Source organism: Gymnoscopelus microlampas, assembly GCF_963454915.1.
Source record: "Gymnoscopelus microlampas genome assembly, chromosome: 3".
Taxonomy (NCBI): Eukaryota; Metazoa; Chordata; class Actinopteri; order Myctophiformes; family Myctophidae; genus Gymnoscopelus; species Gymnoscopelus microlampas.
In genome coordinates, this window is record NC_139940.1 from 8128505 (window position 1) to 8153357 (window position 24853).

Below are 24853 nucleotides of genomic sequence, written 5' to 3' on the forward strand. Positions count from 1 at the left end.
CATAAAGAACAAAACAACAAATTGATGGTGCTGAGAGGCATTGGCTTAACAGCCTCAGTGACCGGATAGAATAAGCTTTGTCAAATAATCAAAATGCGTACAGGTGTTAATGTGGCACAATTTGGGATGGGTAGGTTGTGAGAGTTACGACACTAGCGCTGACTCCCATTGTAAGAATGGAATGCGGAAGTGCTCGGTCTCTCAATAGCCCATAGCAGCCCGCTTTGCGGTGAGATCAAAGAGTGACGTTACTCTCTCTTCTACACTCTCTGGGTTGTATACCGGGGGGCTGGCCTGCAACGCAATGAGATTGAGATGAGTAGAATAGTACCCATTGCTTTAATTTAATACATTGTAGAAATCATATTTGCATCCCCACATGTTTAAAGAGATTATAATAACTATTAGCATCTGGCTTAATGATGAGAAAACAAGTTACAACAACATACTGTATACGCTATGTTCTCAATACATAGTTGAGTCTTGTCTAGAAACATCATTGTAGATTGTTCAAGATCAAAGGTTTCTTACATACAGAGTAACATTCCTGTTTTGGTTTCTCAGGCATTGTAGCAGCAATAATAATAATACTAATAATAATAATGATATCCAGCAACTAGGAAATTAAAAAGATATAATAATCAGAAACTAGTGAGAATTAATAAAAAGAGCAGTTAGCTTATAACCACTCTGTGGTTGCAGTGATCAATTATGTGTGGAGAGACAGCAGTGCAGGTCCATACGTTTGACTTAACCATCATGCAGTTAAGTTTATATGGGGTATCTGCACAATTCAATAGTGACAATTTAAGGACTTTTAAGACCTTTTTAATACCGCTAAAATAAAACAAATAAATACAAATTAGACCATTGCTGCATCAAAAGTAATCAACAAACAATACTATAAAAACTGGTCAAACATTGGCCAAATTGTCAAATAAAATAATATAAAAAAGAGGCAACATTTTCGAAAATAGCCGATCTACAAGCTCAGCAACGCCTCTCATTGCGAGGCGTTGTGAGCTTGTTGATTGGCCATTTTTCACAATGTTTATCTGTGGAACAGAGTCAAACAAAGTGTAATGTCTCAACTACTACAATTCCAAGTGCTTATCAGGGTGGGGTCTCATTTTAACACTTCTTGCTTTTTTCACACTATGGTAGGAAACTGATGACAAAAGATTAAACAAAAATAGAGAAGTAGGCCTATGGCTAAGTTGCAGAAGATGTCAATTTAACCAGAATAGGGAAGCTAGGGTGCATGTGGTTATAGAGTGACAAGTGTATACAGCAAGTGTGAAGTCTATCAGCAGTTCCAGAGATATGTGAAGAACATGCATTACTGGAATTTGACTTGACATCACATGACAACACAACACAAAAAGCGTTTTTTAGGGTGGATATAAGAGGGTTTTTAGGGTGGATATAAGTCCTCCCGGACTGACAGGTGAGTCAGGATACAACAGCATGCAGTGACAGCACAGAAATGTGTGTGGGGAGGAACACTGGGGGAGGATAACGAGAAAAACAAATGGCTGAAAAAAAATTCCATTATTTTCTTATTTTTAGATTTGTTAAAAATGTTCAAAAATAGCCAAATAGGGTTAAAGTGGTTTAACTTACTTTCTATGCTATATTAACACATTTGCTGGGGACCACAGGCAGTGGTTCTCAACGTCAGGCCCGCGGACCACCAGCGGTCCAAATGGACCCTTACAGGTCTGTAACTCCCAGAGTGTACAAATGGAAGGTCCATTTGGTTCCATGTATACACTCCCAGTTAAATAAGCACTGAGGATTTCTCAGAGTAGATTGGGGGGTTTTTCAGTATAGTTTCGTTTAGTGATTCTCAACCTTTTTTTTATTTCAACCAACCAAAAAGTAATACAACTCACCACTAAAGTAAACCTTCACAGAAAAGTAAAATAACAATAAAAATACTCCCTAAAACTGTCCAATAAATACCTAACTCTCAATTAACCCATTAAGACCGGGAAAGCATCTGTCATTTTAGATTTTAACCACTTTAACCATTATCTTATACTTTGGCTATTCAAAAATAGCAGATATACAAGCTCATAGCGCGCCACTGAGTGCCGCGCTATGAGCTTGTAGATCTGCTATTTTAGAAATATCATGAACATTTGAATATGTATTGAATATATACAGTATATATTTTTAAGCGAACATTTTGTCACGAAAGTTTTTGCTTGGAAATAAATGTTTTGAGATGGGGGTCCGCGGCCAAATGCATATAATTTTGGGGGTTCTTGACATGAAAAAGTTTGAGAACCACTGATTGCGCAACATAAAGTGTTTCATAAAACTGTGGATTTAGAAGATCATTTGTAGAATAGACCTCAGGTCTTTTAAAAATATATATATTCAAAGATTTGCACAAATGTTCACGATTTAAAAAAATAGCAGATCTACAAGCTCATAGCGCGGCACTCGGTGCTGCGCTATGAGCTTGTACAGCAGCCATTTTGGAAAGAAATTGGGCCTCCATTCCTTCCTTACTTCCTTCACAGGTCTTACCAATTATGCTAATGAGGCTCTGTTCCATTCCTTCCGGTCAAATGCTGATATTGAGCATGTTGGCTCACTGGAAACACTCTGCTACACCAGCGGGTCTCAAAGTGTGGTCCAGGTCGGAATAATGGGCCGTCGGAATAATGACATGGCACTGGTACCCTCATGGTTCCTTGAGGGGGTTCAGAATGGCCCCTTACGGGTGTGTAACTCTGAGTTATGGGGGTCCTTGAACTTAAAAAGTTTGGGAACCACTGTGCTACACTAAATGGAACAGAGCCTTAATTAGTGTAATTGGTAATAAAGTAAGGAAGAGGCCCAATGTCTTTCCAATAAGGCTGCTGTGCATAGGGCCTATAGGGCATAGCAAGGCTATGATGGAAGAAGGTACAGTCAGCCTATGGGCCGGCAGGCGCCATTGACGCTCATGGGAGCCAAAAGTGGAACCAGAAGTTTGGTGAAATACATTGAAGTCTATGGCAGCCGGCGGGACCAGCTTGTGAACAAACACTGTTTCTGAACTATTGTGTCCTTTGTATCTAAATACTGAATCAAGCAACTTGAAAACTGTCCAGGGATTTTTCATATTCCATCCTGATTGGCTAAAAATGGCTTCCAAAGTTTGCAGGAGTGCTCCGTTATGAACAAACTGCCTGAAATCATGGCCGAGGAAGAAATGCCACTTGAAAATGTTCAAATCAGCTTCATGGTGGCGCTCCGAATCTTTGCACGCACAATCCCTATAGAGGCCAAGGAAAAACCTTTGCCCTGCATTTTTCACCTACATGCATGTATTTCTGTGCCCTTGTGTTTTAGTAACGTACAGATCACTTCCTGTGTATTCTACGCAGTGGTGTAGCTATAGGGGAAGCAGAGGATGCAGTCACATCAGTGCCCGGGGGTGGAGGGGGCCCGCTCATACCCGCAGTGTTAAACGCTCTCTCTCTCTCTCTCTCTCTCTCTCTCTCTCTCTCTCTCTCTCTCTCTCTCTCTCTCTCTCTCTCTCTCTCTCTCTCTCTCTCTCTCTCTCTCTCTCTCTCTCTCTCTCTCTCTCTCTCTCTCTCTCTCTCTCTCTCTCTCTCTCTCTCTCTCTCTCTCTCTCTCTCTCTCTCTCTCTCTCTCTCTCTCTCTCTCTCTCTCTCTCTCTCTCTCTCTCTCTCTCAACCGCCGGAGGGAGAGAGTTATTGTTGCTGTGAAGTTGTTGGCACTGCAGTCGGTGTACAAGTTGTGTTTTGAACAGTCAAAACAACTCTTATCATTACGAGTTAAAATACGTCACAGACACTTTCAAACGAGAGGGTGATACACAAGCAAGATGTGGTGTCAAGTTGTCCTACAACAATGAACACACATTTGAAGATGAAACCTCCAGCACGGATGCCAAGACTCGACACAACAGCTATCCACACTGTGACTGTGAGGTCACGTCACATGCAGGTGAAACACAACGTTAATCATAAAGATGGACACATTAAACGTTAAACGTTACCACTTGAGCTGAAAAGCTCATATGAGGAGAATGAATCAACTTCACCGAAGTTGTCCCAGTATCCCAACCACAACCACAGTGTGTGTGTGTGTGTGTGTGTGTGTGTGTGTGTGTGTGTGTGTGTGTGTGTGTGTGTGTGTGTGTGTGTGTGTGTGTGTGTGTGTGTGTGTGTGTGTGTTAAAATGTGGTTTTGTGTTTGCATTTCGTGCAAGCACCAGACTGCTTCCCTTCTGCACTGTGCATATTGAGTCATGTCTAGAAACATCATTGTAGATTGTTTAAGGTCAAAGGTTTCTACAAACAGAGTAACATTATTAAGACAGTATTAAGACAGTATTCAGAAAAAGAGCAGTTAGCTTATAACCACTCTATGGTTGCAGCGATCAATTATGGGTGGAGAGACAGCACTGCAGGTCCATACGTTTGACTTAACCAACCTGCAGTTAAGTTTATACGGGGTATCTGCACAATTCAATAGTGACAATTTAAGGACTTTTAAGACCTTTTTAATACCGCTAAAATAAAATAAATGAATACAAATAAGACCATTACTGCATCAAAAGTAATCAACAAACTATACTATAAAAACTGGTCAAACATTTGCCAAATTGTCAAATAAAATAATATAAAAAAGAGGCAACATTTTCGAAAATAGACGATCTACAAGCTCAGCAACGCCTCTCATTGCGAGGCGTTGTGAGCTTGTAGATCGGCCATTTTCACAATGTTTATCTGTGGGACAGAGTCAAACAAAGTGTAATGTCTCAACTACTACAATTCCAAGTGCTTATCAGGGTGGGTCTCATTTTAACACTTCTTGCTTTTGTCACGCTATGGTAGGAAACTGATGACAAAACATAAACAAAATAGAGAAGTAGGCCTATGGCTAAGTTGCAGAAGCTGTCAATTTAACCAGAATAGGGAAGCTAGGGTGCATGTGGTTATAGAGTGACAAGTGTATACAGCAAGTGTGAAGTCTATCAGCAGTTTCGGAGATATGTGAAGAGCATACAATACTGGAATTTGACTTGACATCACATGACAACACAACACAAAAAAGAAAAGCCTATTATTATTATTGTCTCCGCCAGGAGACTTTGTTTTCACTTTCTAAATATGACACACAGATTGGTCAAGCCTCACGTGACACGTGACAATACGGTGAAATAGTGTGATCTGATTGGCTAGTGACGTATAGCGGCATATAAATACATGTGTCACTTTGAAAGAGTCTGTGCCTCTTTCAAAGTGAGGTAACAATTGGATAGGACACTTACACAGACAGGACAGATAGGACACTTACACAGACAGGACGGATAGGACACTTACATAGACAGGACAGATAGGACACTTACTGTATACAGACAGGAGGGATAGGACACTTATACAGACAGGACGGATAGGACAGTCATACAGACGGATAGGACACTTGTGTCATGTGTCATGTCATGTTAGAATTAGAACATAAGAATTAGAACATTCCCAGAAGTAGAACATTCCCAACATTCCCAACACAAGTCTGCTGGCGGAGACTTGTGCTCCGAGGAGCACTTTTTCTAGTTATTATTATTATTACCTTTATATCACATGTTATATTATTACCTAATATAATTACATGGTATTCTCTACAACATGGAGTTGTATTTTCTTAAATGCAGACCTATTAATATATTGCTGATTCATCAGCTCACTGCTCCATACAGAGAAAGCTAGCAGTGATGGCTGCCAGGAGGAAGTTAACAGCGAGTGCAGTATTTGTCAAGTCAAGTCAAGTCACCTTTATTTTTAAACTCATTTAAAAACAACAGAAGTTGACCCAAAGTGCTTTCCATTCACAATAGCATCATAACAACATCATAAAATACAACATAGTAAAAGAAACATAAAAGCAATACCTCAAACAAACATAGCATAATTCAAATAACATCTCATCTCACCACTCAAACAGAGAGCGTCTCCTTTCAAACCCCAATGGTTCTATTGAGCCCCCCGCCCACAGGAGTGGCCCAATTCTCTCACAACTTGCTACAAAAATCGCTCATGCAAAACTATATAATCTCCTACCTTTCATTTTCCACCTTCACATGTGTCTCCTTCTCTAATAATCAAAAAGTGCTATATATATTATATATCTCGCAATTTACTTCCGGATGGTTCGTTTTGCACCTTTTTTGCCACATCGGTCACGAGAAAGAAATAAGCGCTGCCGTGGTCTATGGAAACGAGCCCAAAAGTGCACCCAAATAAGCCCAAAATCGCTTATACAAACAGTCAGACCTGGCAACGCAGCCTACGCCAATCATGTGTGAGAGATCTACAAGCTATGGGACAGAGACGCCATGTGCCATCCACCGTATCTTAGCAACAACAACAGCGCTCACTCTCATTGGTCGTGTCATGCCAGGATCAGTTTCCAGACAATGGCATCGCAGAGACAGTTTGCTGTAGCCATCAGAGTCAGTCGCAGCAACGACGGACAGGGAGCTGTCATGTAGCTAACGCTAACGTCGCTGTCATGCCTGCAGCGGCCTTGCAATCACTTTGTCAACAATGCACGTTCGTGTGGCGAATGTTATTATTGCTGCTCAGTCAGTCCATTGCAGATGGTGTATGTTGTGGGCTTCTGGAGAACAGTGTAGCTCCACACTAACTCCAGTAACTAACGTAATGGCAGGACCGCCCCGTGCAACGCACGTTTAGGCTGCATTATGGCAATGTAGTAATTTCAGGTAATTTCGGTCCGATTAGGGCACTGGTTATCAACCTTTTCAGCCCCCCCCCCCCCAAATAATCATATTTCAACTGGGGACCCCCCCATTTTGTTTGACTCCGTTCCACAAGTCAATATTGTGAAAATAGCAGATCTACAAGCTCTCACGTTGAGAGGCGTTGTACGCTTGTAGATCGGCTATTTTCAACATGTTTGCCTCTTTCTTATATTATTTGCCAATGTGGCCAATGTCTTATAGTATAGTTTGTTGACTACTTTTGTTGCATACATGGCCTTTTCCTTTACTTTCGTTTTTTTATTGTCTCCGCCAGGCCGAAAGGCATGGCGCAAGAGTATGTTTTACCCCCTGTCCGTCCGTCTGTGGATAGCTAATCTCTCGCATCGTTGGCTTGATCGCAGCGAAACTGTGCACACACACTCCCTGGATGACAATTCAGAACCTCTGCCCCATTTCTTTCACATGGCCCAGTGTTATAGTGCCACCAGGAGGCCGCTTTTTCCAAAACACATTTTTTCACAGTACTCCTACATATTTTGTCCAAACATCACGCAAATCGGTACACAGCATCTCCATAGTCATTTAAAAAAAACGTCTCTTTCAGATTTTTCATATTCCATCCTGATTGGCTAAAAATGGCTTCCAAAGTCTGCAGGACTGCTCCGTTTGGACCAAAATGCCTCAAATTATGAACACAGCATGCACTTTCCCTGCACCTTTGCACCCACATTCCCACTATGCCTAGGAAGAAATTTCACTTCAGATTTTTCTAATCAGCCTCATGGTGGTGCTATAACAGCCCGATTTGTGTTTTCACCTATAACTGCACCAATCTGTGTAAAACTTCGTATGTGCACTCTCTAGAGGTCAAGGAAAAACCTTTGCCCTGCTTTTTTCACATCTACCTTTTATAGCGCCACCAGGAGGCCCACTTATGTCAAACATATTTCTTTACATTACTCCTTCCCATTTAATCTAAATGTCACGCAAATCGGTACACATGATCTCTATAGTCATGTGATCAAGACGGATCTGTTTACTTTCTCATATTCCATCCCGATTGCCTAAGATTCTCATCTAAAGTTTGCAGGAGTGGCCCGTTTAGAACAAAATGCCGCAAATCATGAATGCAGCGTCCGATTGCGGTCAACTTCGCACGCACATTCACACTATGTTGAGGAACAACTGCTACCATTTTAACATTGGCCTGTGGGGGGTCCCCACCGACAGGTTGAGAACCACTGTATTAGGGGAGAGTCAGTGAGAGCTGGATAAACGAGGTAAAATGTGTCAAAAGGGGTTTGTACGGCTGGGAGAGGAGATACTGTGTATTTTGGACAAACAGCAGCGTGGTGCTGATGTTTGTTGTGTGAAGAAGCTTAATGTCAGAGTGTTTGTGTTGGAGCGCCTCAGTGCGGCTGCAGAGTTCATGTGCAACCTCTTCCAGAGACAGATAGAGACACTAGAAACTCTGCTGGAGAAAAAAAACAACACTGCTGGGCATTGACTTTCATATGGACATTGATCGACACACTGCAGGTATGTCTGTTACACACACAACATCAAACTACACACTACAGGAATGATGCAGCGTTTGCATTCCAGCCAGCATGCCAGCGTAGTTCCCATATGGTTTCAAGGTGGGCTAAACCATATGGACCCCATGTCAGCAATGTCAGCGGGATCCACTTCAGTCCCAACTGGGATGCCCTTGTGGGACATACGTGTGTTCTACCTGGGCCTTAGGTGGGCCCCACCTAGGCAATTCTATGTGGGGCCGAGGTGGGTCTTAACTGCGATGCCCATGCGGGCTATAGGTAGCTTCTACCTGGCCCTTAGGTGGGCCCCAACTAGCCACGTTTATGTGGGACCAAGGCGGGTCCTAACTGGGTTTGCCCATGCAGGCTTTAACTGGGTTCTGCCTGGGCCCTAGGTGTACCCTAACCAACCAGAGTGCAGTGCCCATCACTCCAAATGTTGTGACGTCAGGGCTCTCAATACTGCACATTGGTGGAGGAGGAGGGGCCGCAGGGCAACCGCACACATCGCTGAACCAATGGTAGCCCACGGATGTTTCCTCTGCTCTGGAGATTTACAATCTGCCCCTCTATGCCACATATCATCCGCGCTACAGGGTCTTCACTGACCGAGCCACGGCCGCACTGGCCCTCATGACGCTACGCCACTTATATGCGCTGCCAAGTGGCCGCGGGCGCTACGTGGGCGTGGCCGCGGGCTAGACGCGAGCCCCCGCGTAGCGGGGGCGAGCTTCTAGTAAAAGCAATACAAAAAAATACATTCCATGACCAGAGTAGGCCATAGGTTAATTGCCCTCAGACTGAGCTGAAGGCAATGGAAAAGAGGTGGGTTTTTAGGGTGGATATAAACCTTTCAATGGTGGAGCTGGACTGAATTTGCAGTGGAAGATTGTTCCAGAGTGTGGGGGCAATAACAGAAAAGGCCCTAAAGGTCACCTTTAGTTTTAAGGCTTGTTGGGGGAACGGCAAGGAGCATTTGGGAAGATGACCTACGTACCCTGGGGGCAGGAGGTGCAGAAACCAGATCAGAAATGTACTGTGGCCTGAGGCCATTTAGGTTTTAAGAACAAAAAGTAAATGTTTTAAATCAATACGATGTTTCACTGGTAACCAGTGCAGTTAGGCCAGAACCGGGGTAATGTGCTCTTGCTTCCTAGTTCCAGTCAAGAGTCTGGCAGCTGAATTTTTAACCATCTGCAGACGAGAGAGAGTGGACTGAGTCAGCCCATGGAATAGAGAGTTGCAATAGTCCAACCGAGAGGTGATAAAAGCATGGGTGACTGTTTCCAGGTCCCTGCGTGTTAAAATAGGCTTCAATTTAGTTAGTAGTTCTTAACTGATAAAAACTACCGCACACTAATTTGTTAATAAAAATTCAAATAAACACCCACGTCCAAATAAACACCCACGTTTTTTACAGTGGTGTACAAATTTGCAGAGAGGGGGCCAAGAGTGTTTGTTAGGCCAGTGACAGACTTTTGCGGGACAAATAAAATGACTTCCGTTTTATTTTGGTTCAACTGGAGTAAATTTGTGGCTAAATTGAAATGTGTCAATGATGTTGAATGTCTTTAAAAATGAGGAAACTTGGATAAAAACAACTTTTTCTAAAACCTTGGAAACAGCTTGGGCAGCTTGGAGATGGGTCTGACATTATTATGGTCACTAGGGTCTGTTTTTTTAGGAGAGGTTGGACAGCATGTTTCAAACTGGAGGGGACAACTCCCAGTTTTTAGGCAGCTATTAATGATTGCCAGGGTGAGGGGGCAAATGGTGTCAAAGACCTCTTTAAAAAGGTGGGAGGGAATGATGTCAGAAGGGCTGAAGGTGGATTTCAGGTGGGAGACCACTTCAGACAGATGGGTGGATGACACTGGCTGAAAATGGTGGAGATGGTTGACTGAATGGCTTATTATTGAGAGAGTTGAGACTGGAGGTGATATTGGGATGTGGCTGACCTTACGGATGCTTGGTAGGCCTTAAGGCAGTTTCTAAGGATGTAATGAGACCTGTAATTTGTCCTTCTTCCATTTTCTTTCAGCACTCCTACAGGGCAGCTTGTCTGAGAGTGTTGTTGGGGTCATTTAACAAGGGGGTATCAGGGAGGTGGCGTCAGATATGTGAGGTGAGTGTGTGAGCATGAATGAATTGGAGAATTGAGCACATAGGGCTGAGGGAACTTGAGTATGCTCCCAAAAAAAGGCCAGAAACTTGTTTCCATTGTTTCCCACTAAACATTCAACACACAAACAACTGGACAAAACAACATTGTAACGGACAACAACACAGAATAAAAATGACAAACTATACAGTTTTAAGAAATTCATGATAAAGGGTACATCTACAGCAGTTGTTCAAGGAGGAGAGAACTTTTAGTTCACTTCCTCTATCCAGAATTAGCAGACTCATGTTCACACGTACATTTTGCGGTAAAGAGTCTATTGGCTATTCTGCATTTTGTGTGTGTGTGTGTGTGTGTGTGTGTGTGTGTGTGTGTGTGTGTGTGCAAAATTGTGTCCAAAGCCACTTGCTTTTGTGTAGCACACTGTTAAAGTCAGACGGGGACAGAGCAGCTCAGATTGTGCAACAGTGAAGACCAATGTAGGACAACACAGATATTGGACAAAGTGAGTAACATAACATTTAAACATAACAAATGACTATAGCACATTATATTGCAATCACTTAATTCATAATAAATGATATTTACATTATAATCGTGTACTTGTACTGATTAACTTGAGTTACTTTTTTGTGTTGTTCCTTCAGATGTCTGGCAGGCCTGGCAGATCAAGCAGGGCGAGGTCCGTTGGAGGAGACAGGGACGAGAGGGTGGAAGAGGAGAGTGAAGGCTACGACGATATAGACAATCTCAGAGACCAAGGCTCCGGCTCACAGGACGCTACAGGAGTTCAAGGTATACAGTAACACAATTAGGCCTCGTCCACACATACCCGGGTATTTTCATAAACGTAGCTATCTATATGCATTTGGGGGGGGTTCGTCCACACACAAACACGTTTTTTGGCCCATGTAAACTAGGGCTGTCAGAACAAATTTCGCTATTCAAAAATAATTCAAATGTGTTTTTGGGGCGGTGTAACCGCCCCCTATAAGTTAGTTTTGGACACTGACCAATCCTGCACCGTGATTGGCCAATAGTCTACAACGCAGTCTACACCCCTAACCCTTCCACAGTTAATGCAAATCTATACTTTTGCAAAGTCAGCCAATCACATTACAGCTAGTGTCATCACCACTAGCTGTAATGTGATTGGCTGACTTTGCAAATTCAGGACTGTGATTGGCTAGCGAAACACATGACACATGTGCAGCCCTATGAATAGCAGTATGGACTTAAAAAAAAGTAATCTATCCTTTTTTTTAAGTGAGTCATGTTGTGATGACCACACACTGCCCACTTCACACTGGGTGTGATTTTTTAATAACATTCAATAACATAACATAACATAACATAACAATGTATAATAAAATATATTTTATTATTTTGATTACATTTTAATTTTAATGTTATTTTATTTCCTGACCTACCAATGCAAAATATATATTTTTTAAAATGCTTTCATCATGTCACGCATGATCAACAATAAGGTTTGAGTGCATGCACTGCACACAGAAAGTTAAGAACATAGTCGCTGTCATACCACCTAATGTGTCTGTGTTGTGCACGCTCTACGCGTGCCTGAGTGTGTGTGTGAGTGTGAGTGTGAGTGTGAGTGTGAGTGTGTGTGTGTGTGTGTGTGTGTGTGTGTGTGTGTGTGTGTGTGTGTGTGTGTGTGTGTGTGAGAAACATCATACATGATAGAGCATGTTCCTCCTTGTGTTTTATTTCTCTTCTCATTTCCCGATGTGACATTTTTGATAGTCAAATTTGCAAGTTGTAAGGTTAAGATATACACACACGTTGCACCAGAAAATATATATTTATATTCACTCTGCATTCTGTGAAATGAAACATTTGTAGCTGATCATATTAAAGTTGAACTCTATAATATCCTCCAGGTGTCCAGAGAGCCGTCATCATTGAGAGAGGCATCTTGAGAGCAGCTGCAGTTTGTCTTACAGCGCTGTGTGTTCTAGGAGTGGTGAGAACCACAGACAGGGTCATGGACTGTGAGTATCAACTGGTGAAAGGTCAAATTCATGCACTTACAACAATTAAATGACGCTTTCACTAGAACATTATTATACATGTCCCATTTTTGGCGGAATAGTGGAGTACAATACTTGCTACTCACATGAGATATGACAGTAAGCATGCAGACTAGGCATTTGGTGATAATGAGAGTTATCAATACTAGACCATACCCGGTCGACGCATGCGTGGGGGGATATGCGCACATGATCAACCCGGGAGGCAGTTCGTCCCATAGCTGGGCAGCCCCGTAACCATGGCGACAGTGTTTGACACAAAAACGTTAATAAGAAGCTGAGATTTGATGAAATTGAAAAACGGGCTTCACAGTTAAGTTCAGATGGTAATGGTCAATGGCTGTGTGCAAAATCAGAGCAATTGCTCCAGCCACTGAGGAGAACCGGGTAGCTTCACGTCGTACTCACGTACTCACCTACTCACCACTACAGACAGAGGTTACTAGAATTATAGTAGGATAGCATCCATCCATACATGTGCAGGCTGGCAGATGCTGTAACTTAATCCGTTGAGATAAAAAACAGAACAAATGGTTTTCTGCTGAGGAAACAGCTATAAAAGTGACCATTTAAGGCAGAATAATGTGATATGATCATCATTCATTATCACAGGGATGCGGGGGTTAACAGAGGAGGACGTGCTGCTTTTCCTGCAGCCTAAAATCTCGTCATGTCCACTCGCTTGTTCTGTTTTTTAAACAGACCCTTAATTAAAGGCATATTAAGATCAGCTGTGTGGTCTCGGTCTCTCTCTCTCTCTCTCTCTCTCTCTCTCTCTCTCTGCAGTATAGACGGGTTTCCTGTTAGTAAACATGAGAGGAATATGACCGCGCAGAGGAGGGGGAAGCCTATGGGTGCGTTTGGAAATTACGCACCGGAGCACACTCGCCTATTAGTTTGTATTGGCCAGTGCGCTCACTGCCGCTCAGGGCTGTATTTTCGAACGCGCCTTTCCCCCAGGCATGCGCAGATTGCGCATTCTGCTCTGTGATGACGTCGCGCGGAAATCCGTCTATAGGCTAGTAGTCTACAATAGGCCTAAATGAACACTCCTCCATTAATGTAAAAAATATAAATTTAACACATATTTGCGTTGATTGCATCTTAACTGTAGCAACATCTGAGTCTTTGTCTATTGTCACATTTTGGTCCTTTGCAGATAATTCAGCCATTAAGGAGTTACAGACAAACTACGACAACTTGACCCTGCGCTATGACAACTTGACCCTGCGCTATGACAACATGACCCTGCGCTATGACAACTTGACCCTGCGCTATGACAACTTGGCCCTGCGCTATGACAGCATGACCCTGAGCTATGACAACATGACCTTGGACAGAGACCAATGGAAGAACAAATATAACAACCTGTGTGAGACAGCAGGTGAGAGAGATTACAAAGCCAGCAACATGAAGATACAAAGATACATCTAACGTTTGTAGCTGCTACAAAGATACAACAGATACAAAGATGTTGATCTGGTTTCAACTTCACACACAAATATTCTGTGAAGCTTTGTCTCTTATCTTTTGTATCTGCCAGTGTGAACGCAGCATTAAAGTTGATGAAATACTAAAAGAGATTTAAAATATATTATTAATAATAATAAAATAAACATCAATAGGTTTACCCTCCTTTATCCCTGAATACTTTATTAACCACTTGAACCCTACCGTCTCTTTACTGGAGAAGTCATACTAGGTGTACAGTACATACAGTGCAGTGAAAATAGCAGATCTACAAGCTCACAACATATTGCGTTGTGAACTGTCGGTCACCACCATGCCAGCTTGTGGTGAACATGTGTACATCACTATCAGACTTAATTCTATTCTTCAACTTCTTGTTTATGCCCCAAAATGACATGGGTTTACAGGTTTTATAGCAATTTGTAGCAATTGTAGTAATATTAGACCCGCAGTTTAAGCATGTTCTAATCATACAATGTACAGGTGCTTTGATGTGGGTGTGTGTGTTGTAACATAATCATTTTAAGATTTCTTTGGCTATTCAAAAATAGCAGATATACAAGCTCATAGCGCGGCACCAATGCCGCACTATGAGCTTGCAGATCTAAAGATTTTGAAAAAACATTTTTGAAGCGAACATTTGTAACTCAAATCTTATTCTGGGGGGTTCCTTGAACAAAACATTTTGAGATGGGGGTCCGTGGCCAAATACATATACTTTTGGGGGTCCTTGACATGAAAACGTTTGAGAACCACTGATATTATAGCAACATACGTTTAAAAAAAAAAAACTGTTAGGATTTAGAAGACATTTGTAGAATCCCTAGAAGCAAAGATTTTAGTTACAAATGTTCGCTTTCAAAAATGTATATATAGATTTGCCCACATTTTCACGATTTTCCCAAAAAAGCGGATTTACAAGCTCATAGCGCGGCACTCGGTGCCGCGCTATGAGCTTGTATATCTGTTATTTTTGAATAGCCAAAGAAATCAAAAAATTACACAGATGCATACCCGGTCTTGCATACCTATGAATTAATATGTACACATTCAGGAAACATTAGATTGTGAATATTTAGAGAAGACATCATATTTTTTATTTATAATGACTTTCTCAAAATCTATAAATTGCCACAGACATGGACAAGTCTTGTGACATGTTGGTGACTCCTGGTTGTGAAGCGTTGTGAGCTTGTAGATCAGCTATTTTCAGTGAAGAGATGTGGTGTAGAGGGGAAAAGGAGGGGTCCTAGTATAGAGCCCTGCAGGACCCCGGTCAATGAATTACATAGGGTTTAAGTGATAACTAATCAACATGTTATAATTGATCATCAGTGCATTGAAAAGCCATCAATAAAACTCCTGTTTGATGTTTAGTCAAGTCCTGTCCCAGTGGATGGAAGAGGTTTGGATGCAGCTGTTATTACAGAACTGCTGAAGGGAAAACCTGGGAGGAACATAGAGAACTATGTCTGAAGACACCAGGAGCAGATCTGGTGATCATTAACAGTAAAGAAGAACAGGTAGTGTGTGTGTGTGTGTGTGTGTGTGTGTGTGTGTGTGTGTGTGTGTGTGTGTGTGTGTGTGTGTGTGTGTGTGTGTGCGTGTGTGCGTGTGTGCGTGCGTGCGTGCGTGCGTGCGTGCGTGCGTGCGTGCGTGTGTGTGTTCATGTATTACTATGCTTTCCAGGGCCAAATGTCCTCACATGTATAGTAAAATGGGAGACATATACATTATGGGACTATTGTCCTGGTCCTCACATGATAAATGGTTGTTCTATGGTTTATAAATATAGTTTTTAGTTTTAGGCTTAAAACTAGGACAAGCTTCAGGCTGGGGTTAGAGTTAGGGTTTTGTGAACCTGCATGTGAACTCAATACCGCTCCCATCTGGTGGAGTCAGGTTAACACATTTAGGGGTTACGGTTGGAGTTATGTCTGATTTATACTTAGTTACACGTCTCTGTCACACGCCGAAAAAAGCAGATCTACAAGCTCACACCATGTCACAGCGGGCCACGTTGTGAGCTTTTAGACAGCTTTTCTCTGCTTTCAGGTTATTAGGGTTCAGAATGGCCTAAAATTTGTAAAAATGGCATTCATAACAATCGGCATGGTAAAATATTTATCATCACAGGTATAGTAATACGTGTGTGTGTGTGTGTGTGTGTGTGTGTGTGTGTGTGTGTGTGTGTGTGTGTGTCCAGGTGACACATAACTATCACAGAATTATGTCACATGCATCATCCTACTATCCTACTATAATTCTAGTAACCTCTGTAGTGGTGGTGAGTACGTGAGTGAAGATACCCAGTTCTCCTCACTGGCTGGACCAATTGCTCTGATTTTGCACACAGCCATTGACCATTACCATCTGACCGCAACTGTGAAGCCCGTTTTTCAATTTCATCAAATCTCAGCTTCTTATTAGCGTTTTTGTGTCAAACACTGTCGCCATGGTTACGGGGCTGCCCAGCTATGGGACGAACTGCCTCCCGGGTTGCCAGATCATGTGCGCATATCCCCCCACGGATGCGCTGCGCCGACCGGGTATGGTCTATCATCATACTATAATTCTAGTAACCTCTGTAGTGGTGGTGAGTACGTGAGTGAAGATACCCGGTTCTCCTCACTGGCTGGACCAATTGCTCTGATTTTGCACACACCCATTGACCATTACCATCTGAACGCAACTGTGAAGCCCGTTTTTCAATTTCATCAAATATTAGCTTCTTATTCGTTTTTTTGTGTCAAACACTGTCGCCATGGTTACGGGGCTGCCCAGCTATGGGACGAACTGCCTCCCGGGTTGCCAGATCATGTGTGCATATCCCCCCACGGATGCGCTGCGCCGACCGGGTATGGTCTAGTGTGATGTAATTCTGTGATTATAGTGAATACCTGAACGTATCAGAGAAAATTAATTATGTTTCAATCATGTACAAATGATCAGGAATTCATCAGAGGATTGACCCCTGGGGATGTGAATCCATCATACATTGGTCTGAAAAAGTCTGCTGGTAATTGGATCTGGATAGACGGAACTCCGCTGACAACAACACAGTGAGACATTTTACATTTTGTTCTATTGTCGTTCTATCAAAGTCACTGTATGTGAGAGACTGAGTGGATGTGATTAATACACATCATGTTGTTTACTCTGCAGGTACTGGGCCACAGGATGGCCTGGTAACGATGAAGACAAGAACTGTGCATTCTACCATTACAGTTATGGAGGATGGGGGAATAATCCATGTTCAAAAAGATTCTACGGTATCTGTGAGAAGTGATGTTTCTCTTAACTTCATTGATGAAACTGCAGCTTAGTGTTCTGCTTTGTCAAGTTAAACAGTAAAACTGTAAAAAGAATCAAACATTTTATTGTACAGAAGTACAAACAGTTGTACCATTACTCACCTACTGGATCAGTGAGAGGTAGGAGTAAGAGAGTTAATCAAACTAATAGATTTAATTTATTATAAAAAATAGTCGATGATTGAAAATGTCTTAAAATAATCTATTAATAATCAATCTCTATTTTGGATATGTCATTATAGGCGAAAAGTATAAAAAATATTCAAAAGAAAATATTGAAAATATCATTTTTATGAGATCATTGAGCTTGTAGATTGGCTATTTTGTATGCGAAGAATAAATCAATAATTTTCTTTTTTAAATGTGCTTCTAGATAATTAAAATAATTGAAAAGGTAATCAATAAGAAAATAATCAATAGTTGTATTCCTGTGGTGAGAAGTGATGTTTCTCTTAACTTCATTGATTAAACTTCAGCTTATTGTTCTGCTTTGTCAAGTTAAACAGTAGTAATCACATTAAAGGAGTAGTTCACCCCAAAAATGTCTTATTTTCTATCAATTCCACACCCCATGAAGCCTTGAATTCATGGAGGTTTTTAGTTTTTTGTCTCATTCCTAAGACAATTATGTGATGAGCGGTGGAGTCTCTACAAGTCTCCTACCAGAGAACTATTATGACTGACTGTCATAATGTTGTTCTTGTTCTCTCTGTGCTAATGTGTGAGATGTAAACCATTATTATGACTATTGACCAGTGGTGGAAAAAGTACTCACATTTTTTACTTGAGTAAAAGTATCAATACTGCAATGTAGAAATACTCTGTTACAAGTAGGCCTATAGGTCCGTAATTCAAAATGTACTTACAGTACAAAAGTATTATCAGAATGTACTTAAAGTACAAAAGTAAAAGTACTGATAATGCAGAATGTCCCATTTCACAAGTTTTAAATGTATACAATGTATGAAAAATCTTTTGAAAATAGCAGATCTACAAGCTCACAATGCGTCACATCACGACGCATTGTGAGCTTGTAGATCTGCTATTTTCAAATGGCCTAAATGTCTATAGGATTGAAGTGATTAATGTGTGTTTTGTAATAATAATCAAAATCTTCAAAGTAACTAAAGTGTTCAAATAATTGTAGTGGAGTAGAAGTATAATATTTGCCTCTGAGATGTAGTGGAGTAGAAGTAAAAGTACTGACAATAGGACATACTTCAGTAAAGTAGAAAATACCTCAAAATTGTACTTAAGTACAGTACTTGAGTAAATGTACTTAGTTACTTTCCACCACTGCTATTGGCTAAGTGTGGAGGATAAATGAACATGTTGCCAGCTGTGATTCATGTAGAATAATACACCATACTTCTTTTGTGATAAACTAGGATATCGTGGCTGTCGGGTGGAAACCTTGTATGTTCAAAACCACTAGTTTTCAGGAAATGTAAAGAAAGAGCCTGTGTTCCAATGATCAGTGTCTTTTTGGACCAATACTTCTTTTGGGCTCATTTTGATTTAGATTTGTCTTAAGTTTATCTCCTTCCCATGAGATGAGAACGAGGTAATATTAAGTGGTTAATGCATAATGTACATTTTACGTTCCTAGAAATGTAGTGGAGTTAAAAGTACAATATTTATCATTGAGTTGTAGTGGAGTTAAAGTCACCCAAAGTATCCAGAAATACAAATACTAATAAAAAAGTACAGTACTCAAGTAAATGTACTTGGTACTGTCAACCATTGATAATAACTACATTGGATCCATTAGAACCAGTGGTGTGTTCTAGATTTTTTTGGAGGGTATACTATGATTATTCCCTGCCTCCCACACGCACGTCTATAATTAATTAAATGTAAAAAAATTGCGCGCGCTTCGCGCGTGTGTGTGGCCCACACGCAATATGCTTTGTACTGATTTTCTAATGTTTCTGATGTCTGATCACCTGAGCTCAACCACTTCCGAGCTTGGATGCATTTTCAATGCAAAGCAAGGATTAATATAGCTGCAAGCAGCGATAATACGGGGCCAGGAGAGAGAAAGAGAGATGATAATTCCTTTAACAGGTCAGTTCATGAAAGTCCTTGCGGTCTTGTTTCCAATGAGGGCCTATGAGCAATTAGGGGTTAAGAGTCTTGCTCAGGGACAAATTTAATTTCATCGACACATTTGCTGACCTGGCCTGGAATCGTACCTGGGGCAACCAGAGCCTCTGGCTCACTAGGCGGGCTCACTAACCCCTCAGCTATGGCCGCCCCTCAGAGAGAGAGAGAGAGAGAGAGAGAGAGAGAGAGAGAGAGAGAGAGAGAGAGAGAGAGAGAGAGAGAGAGAGAGAGAGAGAGAGAGAGAGAGAGAGAGAGAGAGAGAGAGAGAGAGAGAGAGAGAGAGAGAGAGAGAGAGAGAGAGAGAGAGAGAGAGAATAGATTGAAGAGACAGAGACATGGAAACGGAATAGATTGAAGAGAAAGACATGGAAACGGAATAGATTGAAGAGAGAGAGAGAGAGCCATGGAAACGGAATAGATTGAGTCATGTTTTTTGCAATTCAACTTAAATGAGTCTGCATCAAGTGAGGCTTGAACCGGCAACCTTGCGGTCGTTAGGCACTCTTAGGTAGCTGCAACACTACCTATAGTGATATAGCTTTGTCCAGGCTGATATTGTCTGTTGAGGATCACAAACTCTTGCCTTCTGTCATGACCCAAGCCCCTGTTTCACTAGCACTAAGATCACTCGTTCACAAACCATTTACCAATGAAGAAATTGTACATCTCCTCAGAACCAAAACTAGTGAAAGTAGCCGATCTACAAGCTCACAAACCATTAAAAGTTGTCAGATTGTACATCGGCTATTTTCACAATGAAGTATGTAAAAAACACTCAATTAAGTATTTCATGTTATCTTTAACAATTGCAGATGTATTCATTGATAGTCATGTTGTGTGAAATGCAACTTAGATGAAGTCTGCACCAAGTGAGGCTTGAACCTGTGACCTTGAGGTTGTGAGACATACACTTAAGCGGGAAGCTATTGCACCAACAGACAAACCTCTGAAAAAAGAGATCACACTGATCATACAGTTTCACGCAAATAGCTGAAGAATCCTGGGTTTAAGTGTTTTTCAAACTGCTCAAGATTGCGGACAATCTAAGGGCGGTGCTTACTGGTCAACGTGATAGATGTGTTCCTCATTAGTCAAGGCACATGTGTAAGCAGGTCTAATGGCTGTCGGCCAAACGAGGCATGACTTTTGCCTGTTTAAAGTTTCAATTTTCAAAAAATTGCTATAGCGCCCCCGTTTGACCAATTGGAGTAAGATTGGTTTCAGTGATATTTGGAATGGCCCTTTACATTTCTGCAAAGTTTCAAAGAATGGTAAGTCTGCATGTATGTGTTAGGGGCAGATGAATAATTGTCATAAAACTGCAAAATTCATTGGCTCATTAAAGCTTAATTTTTTCACTTATGGAAAATCCGCTGCAAACGTTTGTCGGCATAGGTCCAAAGTTCATGTGTAAACGTTTCGTGCAGATTGCTCAAAAATCCCAGGAGGAGATTTTAACTGCTTTTTACTGCTTTTCATATAATTCGAAATGGTGGGAGATCTAAAGGTCAGAGATCAAAAGTCAAACAGTGAAAGTTGTTAGGCATGAGGAGACGCATGTCTGCATCGAAGTTTCATGGCTGTAGGTCAAACAGGGCATGATTTGTACCTGTTCAAAGTTGGCATTTTTCAATTGAGTGCTATAGCGCCACCTTTTGACGAAAGATTGTGAGAATTATTTCTTGATCATTTTTCATGACCATCTATCATATGGCCGAGTTTCATAAAAAGCGACTGCACGGTTCAGCCAGAACTGCCAAAAGTGGCAGAAGAAGAAACGGAATAATGCCAATAACAAAACGGGTCCATGCTGGAAGCCTGGCCCCGTAATGAGATTTCTGGAGGGAGGGTTTAACAGGCTAGGACAATACGGGTAATAGCTGATAGCAGCCAACCTGAGTGAAACTCCTACTCTTGTTTTTAGCAGCTGATACACTATGGAGCGTGCGCTCACTGCCTCACAAAGCATTAATGCTTTATACTGACAAGCTTCACCCTCCATGAACAGAAATGAACATTCTCTTCACTATGAGACTACACTTGTCTTAACCATGTAAAGCCATACTGTGTATCTTTTTCAATTAAGTTACTTTAATTAATTTAAAGGTTCACATATCTTTCTATTAAACACAATTTTCTTTGTTGCAAGTGTCAGCCCCTGACACACTTGGTGTGACCATGATGTCCAAAATGGTGAATGCAAAAAAAAAAAAAAGGCTACAAACGCAAAAGTGTTTTTTCACCTCTACAGTATTCGTGCATTAACACATTTTGTGAAATGGATCCTAAAGCTCATCTGTACCTTGGTTAAAGGTTTCGTCCAGAACGAGGGCATAACAAATAATTATGTTTTTAAATATTTTACCCAGAGTTTCACTCCATTTCACATTAGATCCTGACATATCTAAAAAACAATATGCACACCTCATAAAGAACAAAACCACTAATTGATGGTGCTGAGAGGCATTGGATTAACAGCCGCAGTGACCTGATAGAATAAGCTTTGTCAAATAATTACAATGCGTACAGCTGTTAATGTGACACAATTTGGGATGGGTAGGTTGTGAGAGTTACGACACTAGCGCTGACTCCCATTGTAAGAATGGAATGCAGAAGTGCTCGGTCTCTCAATAGCTCATAGCAGCCCGCTTTGCGGCGAGATCAAAGAGTGACGTTACTCTCTCTTCTACACTCTCTGGGTTGTATACCGGGGGGCTGGCCTGCAACGCAATGAGATTAGTGCAAAAAATAAAATACATACAACAAATACAGGCCCACTAACCCACAGAGTAGAATAGTACCCATTGCTTTAATTTAATACATTGTAGAAATCATATTTGCATCCCCACATGTTTAAAGAGATTATAATAACTATTAGCATCTGGCTTAATGAGAAAACAAGTTACATACTGTATACGGTATGTTCTCAATACATATAGTGCAAACAAACATATTTACATAATAACAATATGCACATGTACCATGACCCTCTCTGTACATATTCAAACATCAATTGGAGAACAAACAACATGAACATGTGAAGTGCTTTTTTTAAGACATTGAGATAAGAAGTAATGACTGTAACAGTTACTATCATCTGTGGTGTTTTTTATGCTACTGTACAGTACGAATTGATGGATAGTTGGCACGTGGATACGTCGGTTCTACCTAGCAACACAGGGAAGCACTGGTGTGATTGGCAGAAACTGGTTAGCTCAGTCTTTGATTGGTTGAACTCCCGAGTCCTAGACAGAGAAAGTTTGGTCATGTGACAGCAGCATTATGAAGCTAACCGTAACACGTAATTTATACTTATGGTGTGCCGGTGTCGCGTGCAGAAAATAGCAGATCTACAAGCTCACATTCCTACGCATTGTGAGCTTGTAGATCAGCTATTTTCGTGGGTGTAACTAAAGTTCCATATAGACGAAAGTTAAAAAAAAAATAAAAAAAATCCAACATGTTGTCACATCCAAAGAACGCGAATATTATGGGTGATGATACAAATTATTCCGAATTAATCTTTCTCGATTTTTCACCGCAAATAAAGGCATCAATCTGTATGAGGCATGAGCTATATAGGAATAGTTTAAATGCAAATTACTTGCCGGCGATTTTCATTAACGTTTATTCGTCCCCCTGACCATGGCGGGTAGAGGCCTTTAATACTGTATAAATCAGGCTTAAGATGATAGTCAGGTGGTACTGCAAAACCTGTGAGGTTGGTTACAATAGGATAGTTAGCATTATAGTCATTTTTCTGGAGGTCTGTAACAGAAACTTTGGTAATGTTTTCATGGAAGTGTGTATGGCTAATTACGGAAGAACGGGAACGGAATCATTTCGTGAAACGTCCTTGTGATAATAGCGATGCCATCTCTCTCTCTGCTAAAAGACAAGTTAGTGTGTTCTGTCAGGTAAGGTCCAGTCTTTCCATTCATAGTGTGCATCAGAGACATTCACACCAGCTGTGAAATGACATGTTATTTGGCACCGTTCTCCTACTGCTGAACTCTGAGCTTGCTCTTTTTTTTTTTACTGACATAGTTATCGATCGGCTATTGAACTAAAGTAGTTACAGGCTGGTTATTGACGACTAGTTTTTCAAAATTGTTGACATAAAGATGGGGAGTGAGTGCATCTGGTTCTACAGTATATCTGCATGCTAGGTGTGTGTGTCATCATTGCAATAGTGGCGGGTGCTCTCTTACAGACAGCCACTAATGGTCACAGCACTGAAACAGCTTCACTATCATTTGACCACAGACTGTAACAGTAATATATTTTTTCCTAGCCAACGTTAGCATTCATTTACATCACATAATTCCAGTACGTTTTTTTATAAAGACTCATCTTTTACTAAACGTCCAGTTACTCACTAGCTACCCACGTGGTTCAACCACTTCATAGAAACGTTTTAGGGTGGGTATAGGTACAAGCTCCGAGATCTACTGGCAGGGGGGGTCACACTTACACAACATCCAAAACAAACTCATACTGTACACTTAATCTATTGCTAATACTAAAGGGTGATTTAAATATGGTTGCGTGCTGGTGTCGTGCGCCGAAAATAGCCGATCTACAAGCTCACAACACGTCCCGCTGGGACGCGTTGGGAGCTTGTAGATCTGCTATTTTTGGCACAACAGAGCCGCTAAGTGCTGGTGTGCCAACTGCCAATACATCCTATGCTCGATTTTCCAGCGCCATGAAATCTTTTGTCATTGACGTAGCTCTAGTTTCCTTTATTATTTTAGAAAAAAATGTAACAGCATAGATCAACTACAGGTGTCCCCAGTAAATGATTCACCATTCACGTCTTGACACACTTTTGTCCCCCCTGTACCTCGCTGAGAGAAGGTTGGTTGTAGTTATATTGTCATGACGTCAGTGGATGTGCATATACTGTGTTAAGTCTCTGGGCGCTACAGGGAAGGTCCTCTATTGCAGGAAGAACACAGTCTTTGGTCACGGTTTCATTATTAATATTTCATAATTATTATAATAGTTATTATTATATTCACAACTTCAATTATCTGGCAGAATTTCAAGTACCACCATCATCTTTTTGTAGAAAAAAACCCCAAAACAAAGCATAAACATACTTAAAGTGAGTGAATGAGTTAGTGAGTGCGTGTGTGCACGTGCGTGTGTGTGTTCTAGATGTATTTATTCATTTTTCTGAAATGGGTGATTGGGGTTGAATGAGGTTTTGCTGAATCCCCGTCAACTAAAACCACTTCCTGTTCAGACACTCATCTGGATGGAGATGAAACTTGGGCATAGCGCGCTTCTACTCACCCAGCGTTTTACCTTCACCTGCACTATGTTTATACATGCTCATGCAAGTGATCGCTGTACTAATAATGCAGCAGTTTGTATGGATGTGTGTGTGCATGCGTGCGCGGTTTGTCAGTGGAAGCGTCCCATAGCCTCAGCAGCCTTCACCCTCACTACTGGATCTGGATCCTGCAACAACATGACCAGTCCTGTAAAAACACA

At 41.3% G+C, this 24853-nt stretch overlaps 2 protein-coding genes across 6 annotated transcripts in view; one reads left to right on the forward strand and one right to left on the reverse strand.

Moving 5' to 3' along the window:
- Positions 1-10853: 10853 nt before the first annotated feature.
- LOC311041696 (uncharacterized protein) lies at positions 10854-17220 on the forward strand (the record flags this gene model as incomplete). Its single annotated transcript, XM_084052176.1, has 7 exons — positions 10854-10915; positions 11058-11205; positions 12312-12422; positions 13621-13845; positions 15309-15454; positions 16884-16993; positions 17097-17220. Exons 2-7 carry the CDS (start codon positions 11058-11060, stop codon positions 17218-17220), a joined length of 864 nt encoding a protein of 287 aa, XP_083908302.1. The 5' UTR covers positions 10854-10915.
- Positions 17221-22151: 4931 nt separating this feature from the next.
- mroh1 (maestro heat-like repeat family member 1) overlaps positions 22152-24853 on the reverse strand; it is a 56487-nt gene continuing 53785 nt past the window's right edge. For all 5 annotated transcript variants that reach the window (XM_084053449.1, XM_084053450.1, XM_084053447.1 and 2 more), the window contains one exon: positions 22152-24840. In XM_084053449.1, coding sequence (XP_083909575.1) covers positions 24764-24840 — 77 coding nt within the window. In that variant the 3' untranslated portion in view covers positions 22152-24763. The remainder of the gene's footprint in view (positions 24841-24853) is intronic.